The 18540-nt window shown below is 36.5% G+C and overlaps 1 protein-coding gene across 1 annotated transcript in view; it reads right to left on the bottom strand.

Moving 5' to 3' along the window:
- The window catches only part of CADPS2 (calcium dependent secretion activator 2), a 509442-nt gene that overhangs the window by 299288 nt on the left and 191614 nt on the right, over positions 1-18540 (bottom strand). Inside the window, 1 exon segment of the mRNA XM_027573409.2 lies at positions 5585-5665. Within this exon segment, the coding sequence (XP_027429210.1) occupies positions 5585-5665 (81 nt within the window).

Below are 18540 nucleotides of genomic sequence, written 5' to 3' on the forward strand. Positions count from 1 at the left end.
CCAAACTGCCCTTAAAGATGATTATACCCATTTATATTCCTACCAACAGCAAAAGGAGGCCTTCTCACACTATTGGCTCTTTCATAATCTTTAAAAACCTGGCATTAGCTCTTCCCTTAAAGAGAGTTTATAGCTTTATGATATGAAGTATGACGTAATGGGTTGACTACCATACAAAACTGGCTGGGAATGAAAGCCTAAAGCAACCACCTTGCAAATGACTGCTTAATGCTCCAGAAAAATCAGTGCCTTTCTCAGAGTTTCCCTTGGCATCATTCCAAGTATAACCTAAGAAATCCCCATCTCTGGGATGACTGGAACCCATCCAGAATGCTCTCATCAACCTGTACCTAACCTGTGACTCACCTGCACCAGTGTTTTCATGGGATGGAAAGCAACATCTGGTGCCACTTCACAAATCAGTCCCAGAGTCTCAGGCCACCTGTTTCTCTTTTCCCCAAATACAACTGTCACATATTTCTTTTAACATAATTTACATATAATCAATACTAAAATTGCATATTATCATATAGTAATTAAGTATCCACATTCATAATTAACTTTCTTTTTTTAAAACTTTTTTTTTTTTAAGATTTTATTTATTTGAGAGAGAGAGAATGAGAGATAGAGAGCACGAGAGGGAAGAGGGTCAGAGGGAGAAGCAGGCTTCCCGCTGAGCAGGGAACCCGATGTGGGACTTGATCCCGGGACTCCAGGATCATGACCTGAGCCGAAAGCAGTCGCTTAACCAACTGAGCCACCCAGGCGCCCCTCATAATGAACTTTCTTAAGGAAGACTCTTAGGGATCCTTTTAACATTCCTCTAGAGTGTGAAGCAACATTCCAAAAAAGTTTGCAACCTCAGGAAAAACATAACTCTTCAGTTACAGAATACCTTGTTTTCCTTTGGAGAAAAAAAAGTAATGTTTTGGAATGGTTTCTCAATGCATGTAAAAGAAAAAAACACAAGCAAAATAAGCCATAAAAAGATTTTTATATTTATGCACTGCCTTTATTTTTTTATTTAAATTCAATTAACCAACGTATAGTACATCTTTAGTTTTTGATACAATGTTCAATGATTCATTTAGTTGTATATAACACCCGGTGTATGCACTGACTTTTTTTTAAGATTTTATTTATTTATTTGACAGAGAGCGAGCGAGAGAGAGAGGGAACACAAGCAGGGGGAGTGGGAAAGGGAGAAACAGGCTTCCCCTCGGAGCAGGGAGCCTGATGCGGGGCTCGATCCCAGGACCCTGGGATCAAGACCTGAGGCGAAGGCAGATGCCTAACGACTGAGCCATCCAGGCACCCCTGCACTGACTTTAAAAGCTGTTATGAAAAGTATCCAAAACTCAGAAATGAGGCAAAAAGGTGAGGGGGCAGGTCCTTTCAATGTCCTATGGGGGCAAAGGCCATCCAAGGGTCATCTGAGCAAATATACTTCGTTCAACTTACTGTTTATTGATTCAAAGTCCCAACGGTGAAGTTACATGTTAACTTACAGAATTTTGTCTGGAAAAGATGCAAATAATGTGTGTCTGCTCAGTAAGATAATCCAATGGTTATAGTTTAAAACCTCACTGGAAACTGACCACTTTTAGATCTAATCCGGGAATCTTGTTTTAACCTTGCCTAAAAACACCCAGTTTTGATATGCTCTTTGGATTAGTTTTAACATGTAACTAGTTTGCTCACTCATTATGCACTGAATGAAATCTTTATTGTGTGTTTATATTTGTAGGAGTCATAATTTTGCCTTTATAAAAATTTTACTTTAGCAAAGCAAAAAAAAAAGATCACGTTTGAAAGTTTGGATGCGCCAATTTTTTTTTTTTTTAAATTTTAAGGTGTTATTTTATGGAAAACTTAGCATTAGCACATGAAAAGCCAAATTCTTATTTAGCTTTAGTTAAAAACACATCATTCGCGATCATTTTTCAAGGAGACTGGCAGGAATCACCAAAATTGATGGTCTAATCAGCATTTTCCAGCTTTTCAAGAAATAGACTATACCCAATTTTTTTTCCTCTCTGGGGGAAAAGACAGACAACTCTGCTTTAAAGCTCTGAGGTTTATTAATAGTATTTCATCAACTTTATTTAGCCTGCTTATGTTGCCTCTTTACTTGGAAACAAAAATCAACTGTACTTCAGGCAACTATACATGTTAAATTTAATCTTTTAAATTAGAACAGACTCAGAAATAGGGTTATTCTTTAGTTTAACTCTGAGTTGTTCTCATAAACCATGGTTTAAATGTTCTAATTTACTCACTCAGTGGCCCTAACACATTATATACATGAAAATGCTTGTTCCATAAAAAAATTCTCAGTATTCAAATTTAGTCCCTTTTAAAGCGCTTCTAACCTTCCACTAGATGAAACCTGGACCAGACTGGTAGGTGGAAGATGGGGACAGCTGTCAGATTCTAGAAATACTCTGAAGGCAAATGCAAATGGATTTCCTAATAAATTTGTCATGAGGCACGAGAAAAAGAAGGGAGTCAGAGAGATGATTCCAAGTTTTGTTTTCTTTTTTCGTGTAACTGACAAGACAGAACTGCCAAGAACTGGCCCAGCCTGACCACTTAACTGGAAATTTTAAGCACCCTACACTCCTGATTCCACCTTGTCTTTATTTTCTAAATAGGAAATGATCACCTTCCATAATTCAGTTATATGGAACATTCCTTGCTTATTATCAGCTCTCCCAAATGCAATCTCCACCAGGGCATGGCAGGGATATTTTTGTCTGGTTTTATCCCAAGACAGCTACATATTTGTCTGGATGTATCTCACGGGCCTACAACATTGCCAGGTTATTTTAGTAGGTGTTCAATAAACATTTATTCATTGAATTTATGGATAGAAAAATTCAGGCTCCAAAAAGTTAAATAAACTTGCCCAATGTTCTCTATCAAAAGAAAGAGCAATCATGGATTTGCCTACAGGTTTTTCTGGCCCAGTCCACATTTTTCCTACTACTTCCTATAATTATGCCTTGGCTAAAGTATTAAAGTCAATACTTCTAGGGTGCCTGGCTGGCTCAGTTGGTTAAGCGTCTGCCTTCGGCTCAGGTCATAATCTCAGGGTCCTGGGATTGAGTCCTGCATCAGGCTCTCCGCTCTGAGGAGAGCCTGTTTCTCCCTCTCCCCCTGCTCTTCTTGCTCTTCTCCCTCTGTCAAATAAATAAATAAAATCTTTAAAACAAAAAATAAAGTCAATACTTCTATCCTTTAAAAGAAATTTCTGCCCTGGGGTTTTCTTGTTGTTATATTGTGCTGTGAAGTATGATAGGAGGTGTTATTGATTACCAATGATTATTAACGGACCACACTTCTGGATTTATCAGACTGAAGAGGCAGCTGGGGGCCCAAGAGAGCAAAGTCAAAGACCAGGGTTTGAAGCCAGCCTCCATGTTATTTGTTATGTAACCTTGAAGTCAGTAATTTTCCCTAAATCTCAATCTCCTAGTCTATACAATAGACTCATTGTATCCTCTGTCCTCAGGGGTTCATAGGATTTTTGTAGAAATATAATGCAACAAGGTCAGTAACTTATAATTAGCTTTATGAATATTTTATGAAGATGGCTTACAATTGGTGAAATTGAATCAGAAAGCAATTAAACAAGTTTTATCTCCTATGTCAATATACTCACCAAAAGGCATCTTATTTTTGGTGGCTTTTTTCCCCTTCCAATTCCAATTTTAGTATATGTGCTGCCGAAGCGAGCACTCCCCTTCCAATTCCATTGGCTTCACTTCCTTCTCCACACTTTTTTAAACATATCAATGTTTGTGATGAAATCATTGGGGTGCTGACAAAGAGAAGTCTATGTGCCTCACTCACCCTTTCCTCTCAAGTCCAAAGGTTATAAACCCACATTTTCCTCCCAGGCATGAACTTGAGACACCCAAGACCCTCCCTCCTGTTTCACAACCCTCCAGAAATTCATCTAAACTTTACTCTAAAGCATCACATCCTCAGCCAGGCCCTTAGAGAAGCAAATCCAACTCATTACAATATGCACAGTCTCAGTGTATTCATATCTATTATCTATATCCACCTAGGCAATCTACAAATGTGGGTCACAGATCCAGAGTCCTGCCTCACAGGGTCTGGAACATCTCTCTGGAGTCTCTCCCAGTCTCAGGTCTTCAAGAAAAGCAATGTCTTTCCAGCCAGTTTTCCAATTCAGCTAAGGGTTTTGGGGAAAGTGTTGTCCTCTCTAAAGCTTCCAATAGCCTTAATCTACTTGACTTTCATCCTATAAATTCGACATCTGAATCTCTACAAGATGTAGTGCCTCTCCAGATATCCTGAGGATAGTAACATGGCATGTTGCCCTTTTAACCACTGTTCTTTGTGTGAATGTAACTCTTTAGCCCCTAATTCATAGCACTCTATGTCTTCATTCATCTGGAAATTCCTCTTCATCTATCTCTGGCTTTGTTCTCACAACTTACTGTCATCTCTGCTACCTAAATTTCTCTTAATTTTCACAACTTTCCTGTTTATCTCCAATTTCTCAACAATTTCCCTACTTTTTATATACTTTTAGATAACACAGTACTAGTATTCTGAAAACTTACACATTATTCATAAATGCATTTTCCTTTGCAAAAACAAAAATATTTCAATTGTTAAAATCAGCATGGGATGTTTCTTCTTCTCAAAGGCTGGAAAAGTTCACTATCATGATCTGGAAGGTGGTTAACATGGGCCATGTACACATACATTCACTGAGCTGTAAACTAAATATTTGCATACTTTACACATCATACCTAAAATTTAAAGAAATGAAAATTCCCTCAATAGGGAGGATTCTTCAGAAAGATGGAGGGAGGTAAAGGAAGAGTGTACCTCCAAATATTCAAAGTTTTGATTAGAAGGGAAAAAAGGGAAAAAAAATCATACCTCAGATTAATAGCACTATAACTTCAAGTCTATTGGGAAAGAATTTTCTTTTACCACTAATAAATTTATGCATCAATTTACTAAAGAATGATGCAAATAATGAAGTTCCATGTACTCTAAAAAATATTAAGCATTAAGAAGAAATTAATGGTTTTGTTTAAAACTTATTCCTGTTACAGAGAAACACAGTGACTATATGAATAAATTATATTGACCACTATCTGTGAGAGTCTTTTACTAGAAACTTCCAGTTAGATTTTTCATCCATTCAAATATTAGCTGACTCCACTATGTGCCAAGCACCATGTTGGATATCTTGGAATACGTGATTTTTGCAGAGACAATGTTTTACTCCCTAATTAGGTTATATGTAGCACAGTATTAAAATTCTTCTAAATATGGCCATTTGAGAAATTCAGGCATTGCTTTCAGAATAATCTGCAAAAGTTATTGAGTTTAAACATGTTCTATGTGTAAGGAAGGATATGTAAAATAGATAATATGCTCCATTTAGATAATATGCACTCAGATATTTGGGCTTAAGAGGCATGCACACAGAGAAGAAAATGATAAAATTATACTATCTATACAGAACTTTTTCAGCTCACAGAAACAGGAGTAAAAAGAAATGTCGTACACTATGTCAAAGTTAATAATTTACCTTCGTCATTTTCTCTGCCAACTGCAAACGACCATCAAGTTCCCTTCTGATCTGGGCTGCTTGTTCATCTGCATTATCCAGCTTTAAAATAGAAATTACACATATGTGATTACTTAATGACAGTGACCTACAGATTAAAGACTTAACGACTCAATTTTTGTTTTTAATAAATTCTCTCAGCTACCTATTGACAACACAGAATGGCAGTCCAATTAAATTTCTTGGGCACTTTTCATTTTGGTTTTGTTCACAAAAGTTATTAAATTGCTAAGAGTAATAGCTCATTTTATAAAAAATCTAATTATAGTAATTCCTTGTCCAACCTGTCCACAACTCTAAAACCAGGAAGTCCTTGTTTCCTTGAAATTACATTAAATTGTCTTTAAGCTTATTCAGTCCATCCCTCTTTGTGAAGGTCAGCCCTAAGTAGTTCCAGATAGATAAATATCTTGTTTTGTTCTTTCAAATTTCCAGAGTGGTGAGATTCTGAATAATGTTTTACTTCTTTTTCCTTTCAAAAAATATTCCCTTCATTTTTATAACAAGTTTGTGTATTAGTGCTAAACTATAAAAGTACCATTTGATTAACTGATAGAACTTTCTACCATTTAAACCTTCATATTCTCCTCACTCTAGTATCAACAGCCTCATGCTGCCAAGAAACCCTTCCACTCTCTTACAGATTGGCACATTAGAATTCCATTCTCTTCTGCTAAATTTGATTGAAAGCAAGAGAAGCATGCTATCATTTTTAAAGATATTTACATGGAAAATTACTTTCACTTATCCAGTGAAATAATCTTTCTTATATAATTTCTTTTAACTTTTCCCTATGATTCCCTTCCCCCCAATTATTGATAATCAATTTCCTTTATTAGTTCATTATAGAAACTGCTATATTGAGGAGGTCCTACGAGCCACGCACAGTGTGGGATGCACTGGGTGGACTACAAATGTCTCTCCTGACTTTAATTCCTTTCCCTTTGTTATTTCCAACATAAAGAAACCTGGACCACAACAATACAACTGTGGTATAATAAAGGTGCACCTGAAGACTGGATTAATATTGAGTACAACATTAAACCACCCAGGAGAATACAGATTAACTTTTCTATTTCCTGAAGAACTTCAAACTGACCAGATTACATTCTTTAAAGCAGCCTTAAAAAAAAAAAAAAGCCTGAAAAAGATGAGTAGGGGCAATGCAGGTTGACAGGATGGTGGTGTCGGGACATATATATAGAGTCAAGAAATGGGGAAGATGTTTTAGTAAAAGCACCAGGAGTTTGGAGGTGAGATGAATAGTTGTAGAAATGATAGATACTGGGGGGCGGGGGAAGGTACATGGGAGATGGGGCTAGAGAGAGGCCAGCTACTTCATAAACTACTCTTCGCAGCCACAATAGGGCATCTAGAGTTGGTTCCTACAACAACGGGAATTCTTTGAGAGATTTTAAACAGGATTTTGGAAAGAACACTTTGTGTCCAGCACAAACAACGGATTAGAGGGACATAGGAATTCTGATATTTATTCATTAGAAAAACAGATCTGGGGTTACCTTCCTAAAAAAAATGTTTCCAGGTTGATTAAAAAAATATCAAATTCAGGGCGCCTGGGTGGCTCAGATGGTTAAGCGTCTGCCTTCGGCTCAGGTCATGATCCCAGAGTCCTGGGATCGAGTCCCGTGTCAGGCTCCCTGCTCCTTGGGAGCCTGCTTCTCTCTCTGCCACTCTCTCTCTCTTTCATGAATAAATAAATAAAATCTTTAAAAAAAAATCAAATTCATTTGAAATCAAGTTTAAAAACAGCCAAGATTTTTAAGATTTTATTCATTTATTTGAGAGAGCGAGAGCATGCATGCATGAGCAGGGGGAGGTACCGAGAGAGAGGGAGAAGCAGGCTTCCCGCTGAGCAGGGAGCCCCACACAGGGCTCGATCCCAGGACACTGGGATAATGACCTGCGCAGAAGGCAGACACTTAACTGACTGAGCCACCCAGGTGCCCCTAGCCAAAATTTTCTTAAACTAAATCACTGGTAAATAATTTTCTATGTCATCTCAAGAACAAACACAAGTTAATTAATAGGATGCAAAGTCAAAGAAACAAAGCTTCTCTTTACTGTGTTCAAAGTCAAAATGATTTACATTAAAAACTAACAAAATTGTTAAAGACTGTGTGGCATATCTGTTCCAGGTGACTGAAATCAAAGTCCTAAAAGCAAAAATTATGTGTAAGAACCTGTAACTACAATACTTCAAATACACTAAATGTGTAAACAATCTCATCTTTGCTTAAATGCTGATAAATATCTTTACATAGAAAAATTAAAATGGTTACATGCATGTAAGGAGTTCTAATTCCACTAAGAAATAGTATTTAACATCTGAAAACAGAAGGTCATAGTTCTTCAAACTTCACAAAACACTACTTAACATCTTCAAATATATCTTTATATTAGCAGCTCTTAATTTTAAGTGAAGTTATTTGACTCACTTCTGGATTTTGCAAGTATTTTCTTTGTAAGAGACATTTGCTACTACTTCTGAAAAATATTAATACCTTAACTGCATTTCTCTGGAAAAATGTAGGCAGAGAAAAGCAGAGCACCGCTGTACCAAATAACATTTGAATAGCCTTCTCTTAATTTAATTAAATTTTCAGAGATTACTAACTTTGGTGACTACTGCTATCATTTTGTGAAACTAGAAATGCATACTCCCAAACATGTTAAGGAAAAAAAAAAAAAAGGAAAAGCTAAGACAGACTTTTTTTTTATATCCTTGTGTAATGTAACACTAGATAGAATTGAAGGAGGTAAATCAGTTGGTTAACTTTTTTTGTTTTTACATGTAAGAATGTTAATGTCCCATGTTTTGGGGGTTTTGTTAGAGATTTATTTATTATTTTAGAGAGAGAGCATGTGTTCACAAGCAGGAGGTGGAGAAGAAGAGGGAGAGAGAATCTCATGCAGACTCTGCTGAGCACAAAGCCAGACTTGGGGCTCAATCTCATGACCCTGAGGTCATGACCTAAACTGAAACCAAGGGTGTATGCTTAACCAGTTATGCCACCCGGGTGCCCCTTGTTTTGAGTGTTTATTACTTTTGTTTTAAAATTGAAAGCTTATATAATTATGTTTTCTTAAAAGTTAACTTCTCAATTGAAATTAGTTTCACATGCAGTTATAAGAAATAGATACACCCATTATACACAGCCTAGTTTCCTCCAATGGCAGCATCTTACCAAACTGTACTATTATATCACAACCAGGATACTGACTTTGATATAATCGTCCATCTTATCCAGAGTTTCTCAGTTTTATGTTTACCATTTGTATTAATCTATTATCTAATTTATCTAAATTCATATATTCACCACTACAGTCAAAACACTGAAGAATATTTTTTAAGATTTGAGAGCAAGCGCATGTGCACACACACGTGAGCATGTGTGAGGGGAGGGACAGAGGCAGAGAATCCTCAATCAGACTCCTCACTGAGCACGGAGCCTGACATGGGGCCACAAGACCATGACCCAAGCCTAATCCAAGAGTGGGATGCCCAGCCAACTGAGCCACCCAGGTACCCCAAAACACTGCAGACTTTTAACACCATATGTTGCTCTTTTATAACCACACCAACCTCCCTCCAGCCAATCCCGTTGGTTAGATTTAATAATGTACTGCTTTTCAAAATGTTCAAAAAATAAATTCTAATAAGGCAAATGGATTTTCTTTTAATTTCCACTATGAAACTGGAGAGGTTAACATTTGTAAATATTGGAGGGGCCCTCGGACCTCTTAATCTACATGTTCACCACCTGGGTGCTTTCCTCAAAGCACATGGTCATAAACAGCATGTATCTATAGCTCCAACCCTTCAGAAGTTTGATTTACATTTCCAACTGCTTATTTACCATTTCAATTTGCATGAAGACTAACAAACCCAAAATGCAATCTTGACTTCCAGCTCCCCATACCAATCACTCCTTCGATGAATAATGCCATGTCATATAAACAGCACATCTATTCACCCAGTTGCCCAAGCCCAAAACCTAGGTGTCATCTTTAGCCTTTTCTTTTCCCTCACAGCCCACATCCAATCCAATCTAGAGTCATGTAGAGTGAAACCTAGATCACATTATTTAAGCAGACCAAAATTCAGGTATTCTGAGTTCCTGGCAAGGACTCTACTTTTTTTATGGTAGAGGGTCTTCCTGGCCACTTCAAGTAGATCTTTCACCAGAGCAGTTGTACATATGGTTATGGTGCAAGTAATGCTTTTTCTTTTCTGAACCCTCCAGAGAACTTGGGTTTTTACACCACCTCCTCCATCTTCCCCTCCACAAAATCAATCAATCAATCAATCAAGCCTAGATGGTTCACAGATGTGGGACATCAGATTTTAAAATGCTGGATAGCACCTCTGTCTCTAGTGCCTGATTTGGGGTATGAGATAAAGAAAATGGAGATATGTGGGCTCTGGAGTCCATGGTAGGGCCCAGACGCAAGCCTCACTTTATGAGGACAACCTCATTTTCTTTAAATTCTTGATTTGAACACATTGTGACAAGAGATTACTTACCTCACAGATGTCCTTTCCTGGCACACAGCATGCCCAAATGTATCTTTTTTTCTCTGCAATGCCCCTAGTATCTAGTGTACAGAGCATTTTCAATTATCAATTGAAAATGATCAATTTCAATTAACACTTCAAAATCAATTACTACTTCAGTTATCAAGATATTTTTCTGGACTGGCAAATATTTAGCATAGGAAATGTACTTTTATTTTCCTCCTGTTCATTTCATAGGAAGTACTGTTCCCACATTCAGAATCCTCTGTCACAGAATATTTTTCACATTTTTTGATAAGACTTTATTTATTTGTCAGAGAGACAGAGAGAGAGAGAGAGAACAAAGCAGATTCCCCGCTGAGCAGGGAGCCCGATGCCGGACTCGATCCCAGGACCCTGGAATCATGACCTGAGCCAAAGGCAGACACTTAACCGACTGAGACACCCAGGCATCCCTATTTTTCACGTTTTTTAAAGAGTCAATCAATGGTCAGGACCATAATAGGTGCCCAAATGTATCTTTGTTCTCTGCAATGCCTCTAGTATCTATTACACAAAGCATTTTCAATTATCAGTTGAAAATTAAGTTTCAGTAACCACTTCAAAATCATTAATTGCCATATTAAAAAAATCAATGACCACTTCAATGATGAAAATATTTCACTAGCTTGACAAATCTTTAATACACATATATATTTTTTCCTCCTGTTCTTTATATAGGGCTTGTGGTTTCCACATTTAAAATTCTCTAGGCTAGGGAGTTCTTAAACTGGGCCTTTGGGAATCTGAATCACTCAAGTTGTGAGCAAAACTCTGTAGAGTTATGCATTTTTTTTTTCCCTTGGGGAATGGTTTGAATTTCATAACTCAAAAGGGTGGCAAACTCCCTAACTAAAAAAGAGGTAAAGAACCATGCTTTGGGGAAATCTTTCTAGAAGCCTCTATCCATTTCTTCTAGAAGAGGCTATGTGTCTTTTTAAAACATAAACCATGGAAGACGGCCACCCTCAGACCTACACATCATCAACCTTACTCTTTACAGAGATTTGTTAAATCTCTGTAAAGGGACACTAAGACACATGCTCTCAACAGTGTTGGTAATGGTCCAGTTATTTTACTATTTACCCTTTCTTACACCTACTGTACAGCAACCATGATGTAGGCTCTTCAGTAGCTACAAAAGTAAGGGCCTTCCAGGAGCTCACACTTTATACCAAAAATAGTGAAAACAGTACACAGAACAGAATACAATGGCCATAAGAAAGCTACAGATCAGGTACTATAAGAATTCAGTGATGGAAGAGATGTGTTTCCTGGTTGATTAGCATCACAATGGATTTGCAAAGAGGGAAATACTAAAAAATGGACTGTGAGTAGAGAAAATGCTGACCTGATGCAGCAGCCTACTGGTCTTGACTTGCAAATCTCCAACCCTAGACTTCCCTTGCCCCACTCCCCACATTCCCCTCGTGTCACTGGAAACAAGCTCCAAGAGACCGCAGGGATCAGCAAATCTCCCTTTGCAGAAGGCCTCAGGAGGACCCAAAGCCCAACTCTACTACAGTTATGAAAATTTTAAACAGCATAAAAATAACTTTACCAAGTTTCACCCAACACCTCCATTTTATAACTTGTGATATCTTTTATCCAATGCTCTAAAAACTACAAATATCAAATACTTGAATTCATTAAATTTGTTCATATCTTTAAAAAAAGATCATTTATAAAAAGCACTTTTCATAGCACTGTTTAGCATCATCACCCTCCCTCATTAATATATTTTCTAGAACCAGGATAACTGTATTAACATTGTCAATCACTAAAAAAAGGAATTAATAGCTATTTTTCCATAATGATACCTTTGTACATGCCGACCCTACTCAATTATGTCCTTTTTCCCACTGAAGAAATTAGTTTTTTCTCTGACTTCACACTCCAATTATGGCATACTTTTCAAACAAATTATATTGTTTTGTAATATTCATCTTTATCCTTCAGTATGAAAAACGCAAGTACACTAGGATTTGTTATATAAACTTCGTGTTTTCCCTGTTCATATGCTGGTCCACTGTATATTATACATAAATCTGGTCATTTACAGATAATATATCATAAGTAGTAACTGGCACAAACCTAACACTGATTCCAAAAGAACACTCCAACAAACACTTTATCATAGAGTTTTCTAGTAGCCCAGTGTTTATTTGACAGTACCAAATATATATGGGTTTTGCAACAGAACCTAAAATTACTGATCAAAAGCTTTAAGTGTCAAATTAATCTACTGCATCAATAAGTTGTGTTAATTCTCTATTATTACTTGAACCAAAATTTATCACAAAAATAGAGCCTAACTCTACCCTACTGATTATTTCTGCTGTTTTCTATGCTGCCACACCACCCCCCATACTACAAACACACACGCAGGTCCTTGGCTGTTCTAGACATCAGAGTATCTCCAGTTACTTCTCAAAACAATGCCGTAAGTCAGTATGTACCACCGGCATTTGTCCTGAGTTCCAGCTTCCCAACTGAAGGCAAGGCCTTTCCTTTTACGCACCTACAATGCCCTCACCTAAAAGTAAACCTGTTTATCATCATCCACTCTTCATCATGGCTCCCATTTCTACATATCATTCCCACTACCCTTGATCAGGCTATAATCTCAGAGAAGGGGGGGAGGTAAGGAAAAAGAAAGGAGATGAGGGATTAAATGAATAAGTGAACATGAATAAAGAGTAATAAAAGAGTAATAAAAGTAAATAAAAGAATAAACACGAACACCTTAGTTTAGTATCCTGGTCCTCCCAAATTTTATTCCATTCTCTTTTCAATTTCTTGGGTAATTCCACTATCTATACAAATTAGTTTGTTCAGTGTTTACCAAAGATGTTACATTTTCCCAGTCATGCATTTTGCTTGTGTTTCTTCTGCCTGGGACATTCTTAACCTACCTTCATTGTTTCAATCAATCTCCAAATCTGACATTACCTAACCAATCATTTAATAATAAAGCAGGTACTATCTGATGACCTATCTTTCACAGTTTCCTCTTATTGTTGAACTTCAGACATTTAAGACCTCTACCCCAAATTGCAGTGTAGGTCCCTTGTTAGCTCATCCTACCCTATCAAGAGGAGTAAAACAAATCCTTCTTGAATGGTGGAATTCACATAACTGGTCTCAATTTTAATGCAAATATAAAGAATAATTACAAGGCTCTTGGACCCTAACATCTCCTGCAAACTGATCTTCTGTGAGTCAATCTCCCTTAAAAACAAAAACCCCATCCCTCCCTTTTTCCTGATCACTGAGATGAGCCAACAACACGGTAACAAACTTTTTGTAATTTCATGCAACAAAAAGAATGTAAGAAGATGACGTTATTCCCATACCCTCAAGAGAAACACATTGCATATAAGATGTTACGTATGATTCAGGTAACATTATGTCTGCTAGATACAAAGCATTTAAAAAAAATTCCCTTATATCATTCTGATCTTCCAGATTATATATATATATATATATATATATATATAAAAAAAAAACCTGACTCAGAAATAGCAGTTCTGCCATGGTCCTTGTAAAATAATTCTAAGAGTCTTAAAAATGCATTTCACAGAAGGACATACTTATCTCAGCATAATAAACCAGCCCACAGCTTACATCAGACTTAATGGTGAAAGGTTAAAAGCTTTTTCTCTAAGATCAGGAGTAACACAAGGGTGCCCACCCTCAGCACTCCTATTCAAGATAATACTAGAAGTCCTAACTAAAGCAACCAGGCAAGAAAAAGAAATAAAAGGTTTCAGAACTGCCAAGAAGTAAATTGGTCCCTATCTGTAGAGAATATCGTTTCATGTACAGAAAATCTTAAAGACTCAACCAAAAAACCTGTTAGATCTAATCAATGAATTCAGTAGTTACAGGATACAAAATTAAGCTACAAAAACTAGTGGCATTTCTGTATACTAACAATGAATTTTCTGGAAAAAAATACCATGAACAATAGCATAAAAAACAATAAAATACTTAGGCATAAATTTTACTAACAAAGTGAAAGATCTCTACTCTGAAAACTCAAAGACACTGATAGATAAGAGAAATTGAAGAAAACATACACAAGTGGAAAGGTATCCTGTGTTCATGGATTGGAAGACCCTATCAAATTCCAATGGCATTTCTTTTTTACAGAAGGAAAAACACACCTGAAATTTATACAGAACACAAAAGACCCTGAAAAGCCAAAGAAGTCTTGAGAAATAACAAAAGCAGGCACCATCACACTTTCCGATTTCAAGATATACTATAGAGCTACAGAACTACAGTCATCAAAAATAGTATGGTACTAACATAAACACACACACACAAATTGAACAGATTTGAGAACCCCGAAATTGGAGAACTCAAGTATGTACAGTCAACTAATATTTGACTAGGGAGCCTAAAATGCTCAATGGAGAAAAGACAATCTCTTTAATAAATGCTGCTGGGATAATTAGATATTCACATGTAAGAGAATGAAACTGGACCCATGCCCTATACCCCTCAGAAAATTTAACTCAAGATGGATTAAAGACTTAAATAGAAGACCCGAAACCATAAAAATCCTAGAAGAAAACACAGGAAATAAAAGCTCCTTGACCTGGGTCTTGGTAATGACTTTTTTGGATATGATACCTAAAGCAAAAGCAACAAAATCAAATATAAATAAGTAGAACTATATCACACTAAAAAGCTTCTGCTCAGCAAAAGAAACCATCAACAAACTGAAAAGAAAACCTATGGAATGAAGAAATATTTTCAAAGTACACATCTGTTAAGAGGCTAATATACAAAATATATAAAGAATTCATACAAATCAAAAGCAAAAAACCCCCACAATTTAAAAAATGAACAAAGGACCTGAATGGATATTTCTCCAAAGAAGATAAATGAAAGGCCAACAGGTACATGAAAAGATGCTTAACTTCACAAGTCATTAGGTAAATGCAAATTAAAACCACAAAAATATCACCTTATTCTTGTTATAATGGTCATCATCAAAACAGATAACAAATGTTGGCATGGATGTGGAGAAAAGGAAACCTGTGTGCACTGTTGGTAGGACTATAAATTAGTGCAGTCACTATGGAAAACAGTATGGAGGATCATCAAAAAATTAAAAATGGAATCACCATATGGTCTAGCAATTCCACTTCTGGGAATATATCCAAAGGAAATGAAAACACAAATTTGGAAAGATATCTGCACTCCCATGTTCATAACAGCATTATTTACAATAGCCAAGACATGGAAACAATCTAAATGTCCATTGATGGATGGGATAAAGAAGTTGTGGAATACTATTCACCCATAAAAAAGAGGAAATCCTACCATTTGTGACAGTATGGACCTTAAAGGCATTATACTAAGTAGAATAAGGCAAAGAAAGATAAATACTGTATGATCTCACTTTGGTGTGTAATCTAAAAAACATTTTTTTTCCTAATTTAAAAAACAAAACTCATTGAAAGAGTTCAGACTTGTTGTTACCAAAGGCAGGTGGGGAGGAAGTGAGGGAAAATGGAGGAGGGTGGTCAAAAAGTCTAAACTTCCAGTAATAAGATAAATAAGCACTAGGGATGTAATGTACAGCATGAGGAATGTAGCTAACACTGCAGTAGGATATATGGAAAAGTTGTTAAGAGTTCTCATCACAAGGAAAAAATATTTTTTCTTTATTGTATCTATATGAGAAGATGGAAGCTAGCTAATCATTTCACAATGTATGTAAATCAAACCATCATGCTGTACATTTTAAACTTATACAGGGATACAGGTCAATATTTTTCAATAAAACTGGGGAGAAAAGTACATTTCCCAAACCATGCTTTCATTTGAATCGTAAAAAGTAGGGAAAAGATGAGTTAATTAGATATAAAATTACCCTATGTGAACTGAACTAAACTATATTAAATAATGGATCAAAATGTTCAAAAGCAAGAACATAAGAATTTAACCTCAAACATAAAAACCATGGGATTTCAATAGCCTGAAGACAATGCATGCATATTCTCTAAAATGGTAGATGGCAAGTTTTTTTACATCATGAAATCTTTTTTAGTATTTCATTTGATATTAGCATTTTATCTTCTGGACAAAAGTAATGAGCTCATAATACTTTCAAGCAACACTTAACTATATTCACCTCGATAAAATAGTTGAGTACACATTCACATTAATAATTAAGTAATGCTGAAATTGAAAGACTTTAGTATTAGGTAACACAGAGCACATCAGAACTCCAGCCTCATCAGGACTAAAAAGAACTAAATTTATGGGGTGCCTGGGTGGCTCAGTCGTTGGGCATCTGCCTTTGACTCAGGTCATGATCCCAGGATTCTGGGATCAAGCCCCGCATCGGGCTCCCTGCTTGGCAGGAGGCCTGCTTCTCCCTCTCCCACTCCCCCTGCTTGTGCTCCTGCTCTCACTGTGTCTCTCTCTGTCAAACAAACAAACAAAGAGAACTAAATTTATACAGCACTTACTACATGTAAGGACTGTCCTACATGAGCATTTAAGCCTCAGAACAACCTTATGGGACAGGTCATAACTTCCTCCCACTTTAATGATGAAAAATCTGAAGCACAGGTTGCTTTAAGCAATTTTCCCAGGTCAAGGTCACACAGTTAATAAGGGACAGGGCAGTCTGACAGCAGGATTCAACTTAAATGCTTCAAAACATTCCCAATGCCACACTTTCAATTTCCACTCTTTCAGTCATTCACTATCTGTGAGTACACACAATAGGAAACACATTAAATATTATTGCAGAATTAATGGTATAAAGATTAAATATCCCAGGCTCAAGCTATTAAAGTGAAGTAGAAGAATTTATTATATATAAATATATATATTATATATTTTATTATATATAAATTTACATATAATATAAAGTAGAATAGGATAGGCTTTTAGGTAATGATAAGGAATTGTAAATTCCTCATTTTTTCCCCTCCTCCCCCAATATTTAAGAAAAAAGACTGGGGGCGAGAGCAGGGAATTTCTCTTGGGTCTTGAAGAATGAAGAAGGGGAATACCAAGTGAAGAGAATAATAGGAGTCAAAATTAAAATCCAAGAAAATACAGGGAGTGATTCAGTTTACACAGAACACAGGGTATGTAAAGAACTACTACATGGGAAAGAACATAAGTAAGGCAGGTGGGGGCCAGATGGAACAATAACGGGTATGAACCTCATTCTGTGGACAGAGAGGAGCCATTTTTCTCTATTCGAAGTTGGGTCATAAGAACAAGATGGTGCTCCAATAATATTAATCTGGCAATATATGTAAAGTTGGAAGGGGGAAGCAGTTAAGAAGTTACTGCCATGCTCCATCTAGGAGGTACTAAAGTCTTGAGCTATGGCAATGGCCATGGACATGAAAGAGATGATATAGTATTATGGATAAAGCAGCAATGCAGGTAATTGGGCTGGAAGACATAAAAGGACTGATGGTTAGGAGTCAGAAGGCTGAACACAAATAGAAGGAGAGCCACACATTTGGGATGAGGGGAAAAAAATGGCATTTTGAACCTACTGTGTCTGAGGAGTTTCAGATTCACCAGTTTGCCCTGGGCTATGGTGAGACAGAATGCAGAGGAGCTGACCTGAGTGAAAAGGGTAAAAGGCAGTGATAGTCAAAATAAGCAGAGTGAGTTTTTGTTTTGTTGTTGTTTTTAATCACTACAGTATTTTTCAGTGGATCTAACTCAGTGAAACAATCACAGTAGCATCTCATTTCTCAAAAACAGGGTAGCGAACCTATCCATATTTTTCAAACACTATTGCTCTTGGTACCATACCGTGTACAAAATGAGTTCACAAACCTCTGATGAGGATTCACAGACAGAAAGGTAAGCCTTATTAATCTGGAGATCTTCATATGAGAAACATGAAAACACTCACAAATAGAAAATAACATCATTTTAAACAGTGAACAATAATAAAGGCCTTTCTCTAAGTTTGTAACAAATAGCCAGATCAATCACAGCCACCCGTTACACAAGTAAAATCTTACTAAGATAATGATCAGTTGGCCCTGCTCTAATGTGATTAGGGTAAATGGAAATGTTTTATACTCTAAAGCAAAGAGGATTTAGGATATTATGACCCTGATAATCAGCTCAAAACATGAAATATCACCAGGTACTCTTTTGTGAGAATGTGACCACCTCTCTTCCTCAGCCTTTTCAATTTTTTTTTTTCTAAGTGGATTATAAAAACAGAGAAGTTGGTCTAACCATCTACCAAAAGAAATGAGTGTTAAGTTTTCTGGGCCATACATTTCTAAAAGTTGAAAAGTAATAAACACTTAAGAAGAAAGTCTGATGGCAT

This window comes from Zalophus californianus, chromosome 12, assembly GCF_009762305.2.
Source record: "Zalophus californianus isolate mZalCal1 chromosome 12, mZalCal1.pri.v2, whole genome shotgun sequence".
In the NCBI taxonomy this organism is placed as follows: domain Eukaryota; kingdom Metazoa; phylum Chordata; class Mammalia; order Carnivora; family Otariidae; genus Zalophus; species Zalophus californianus.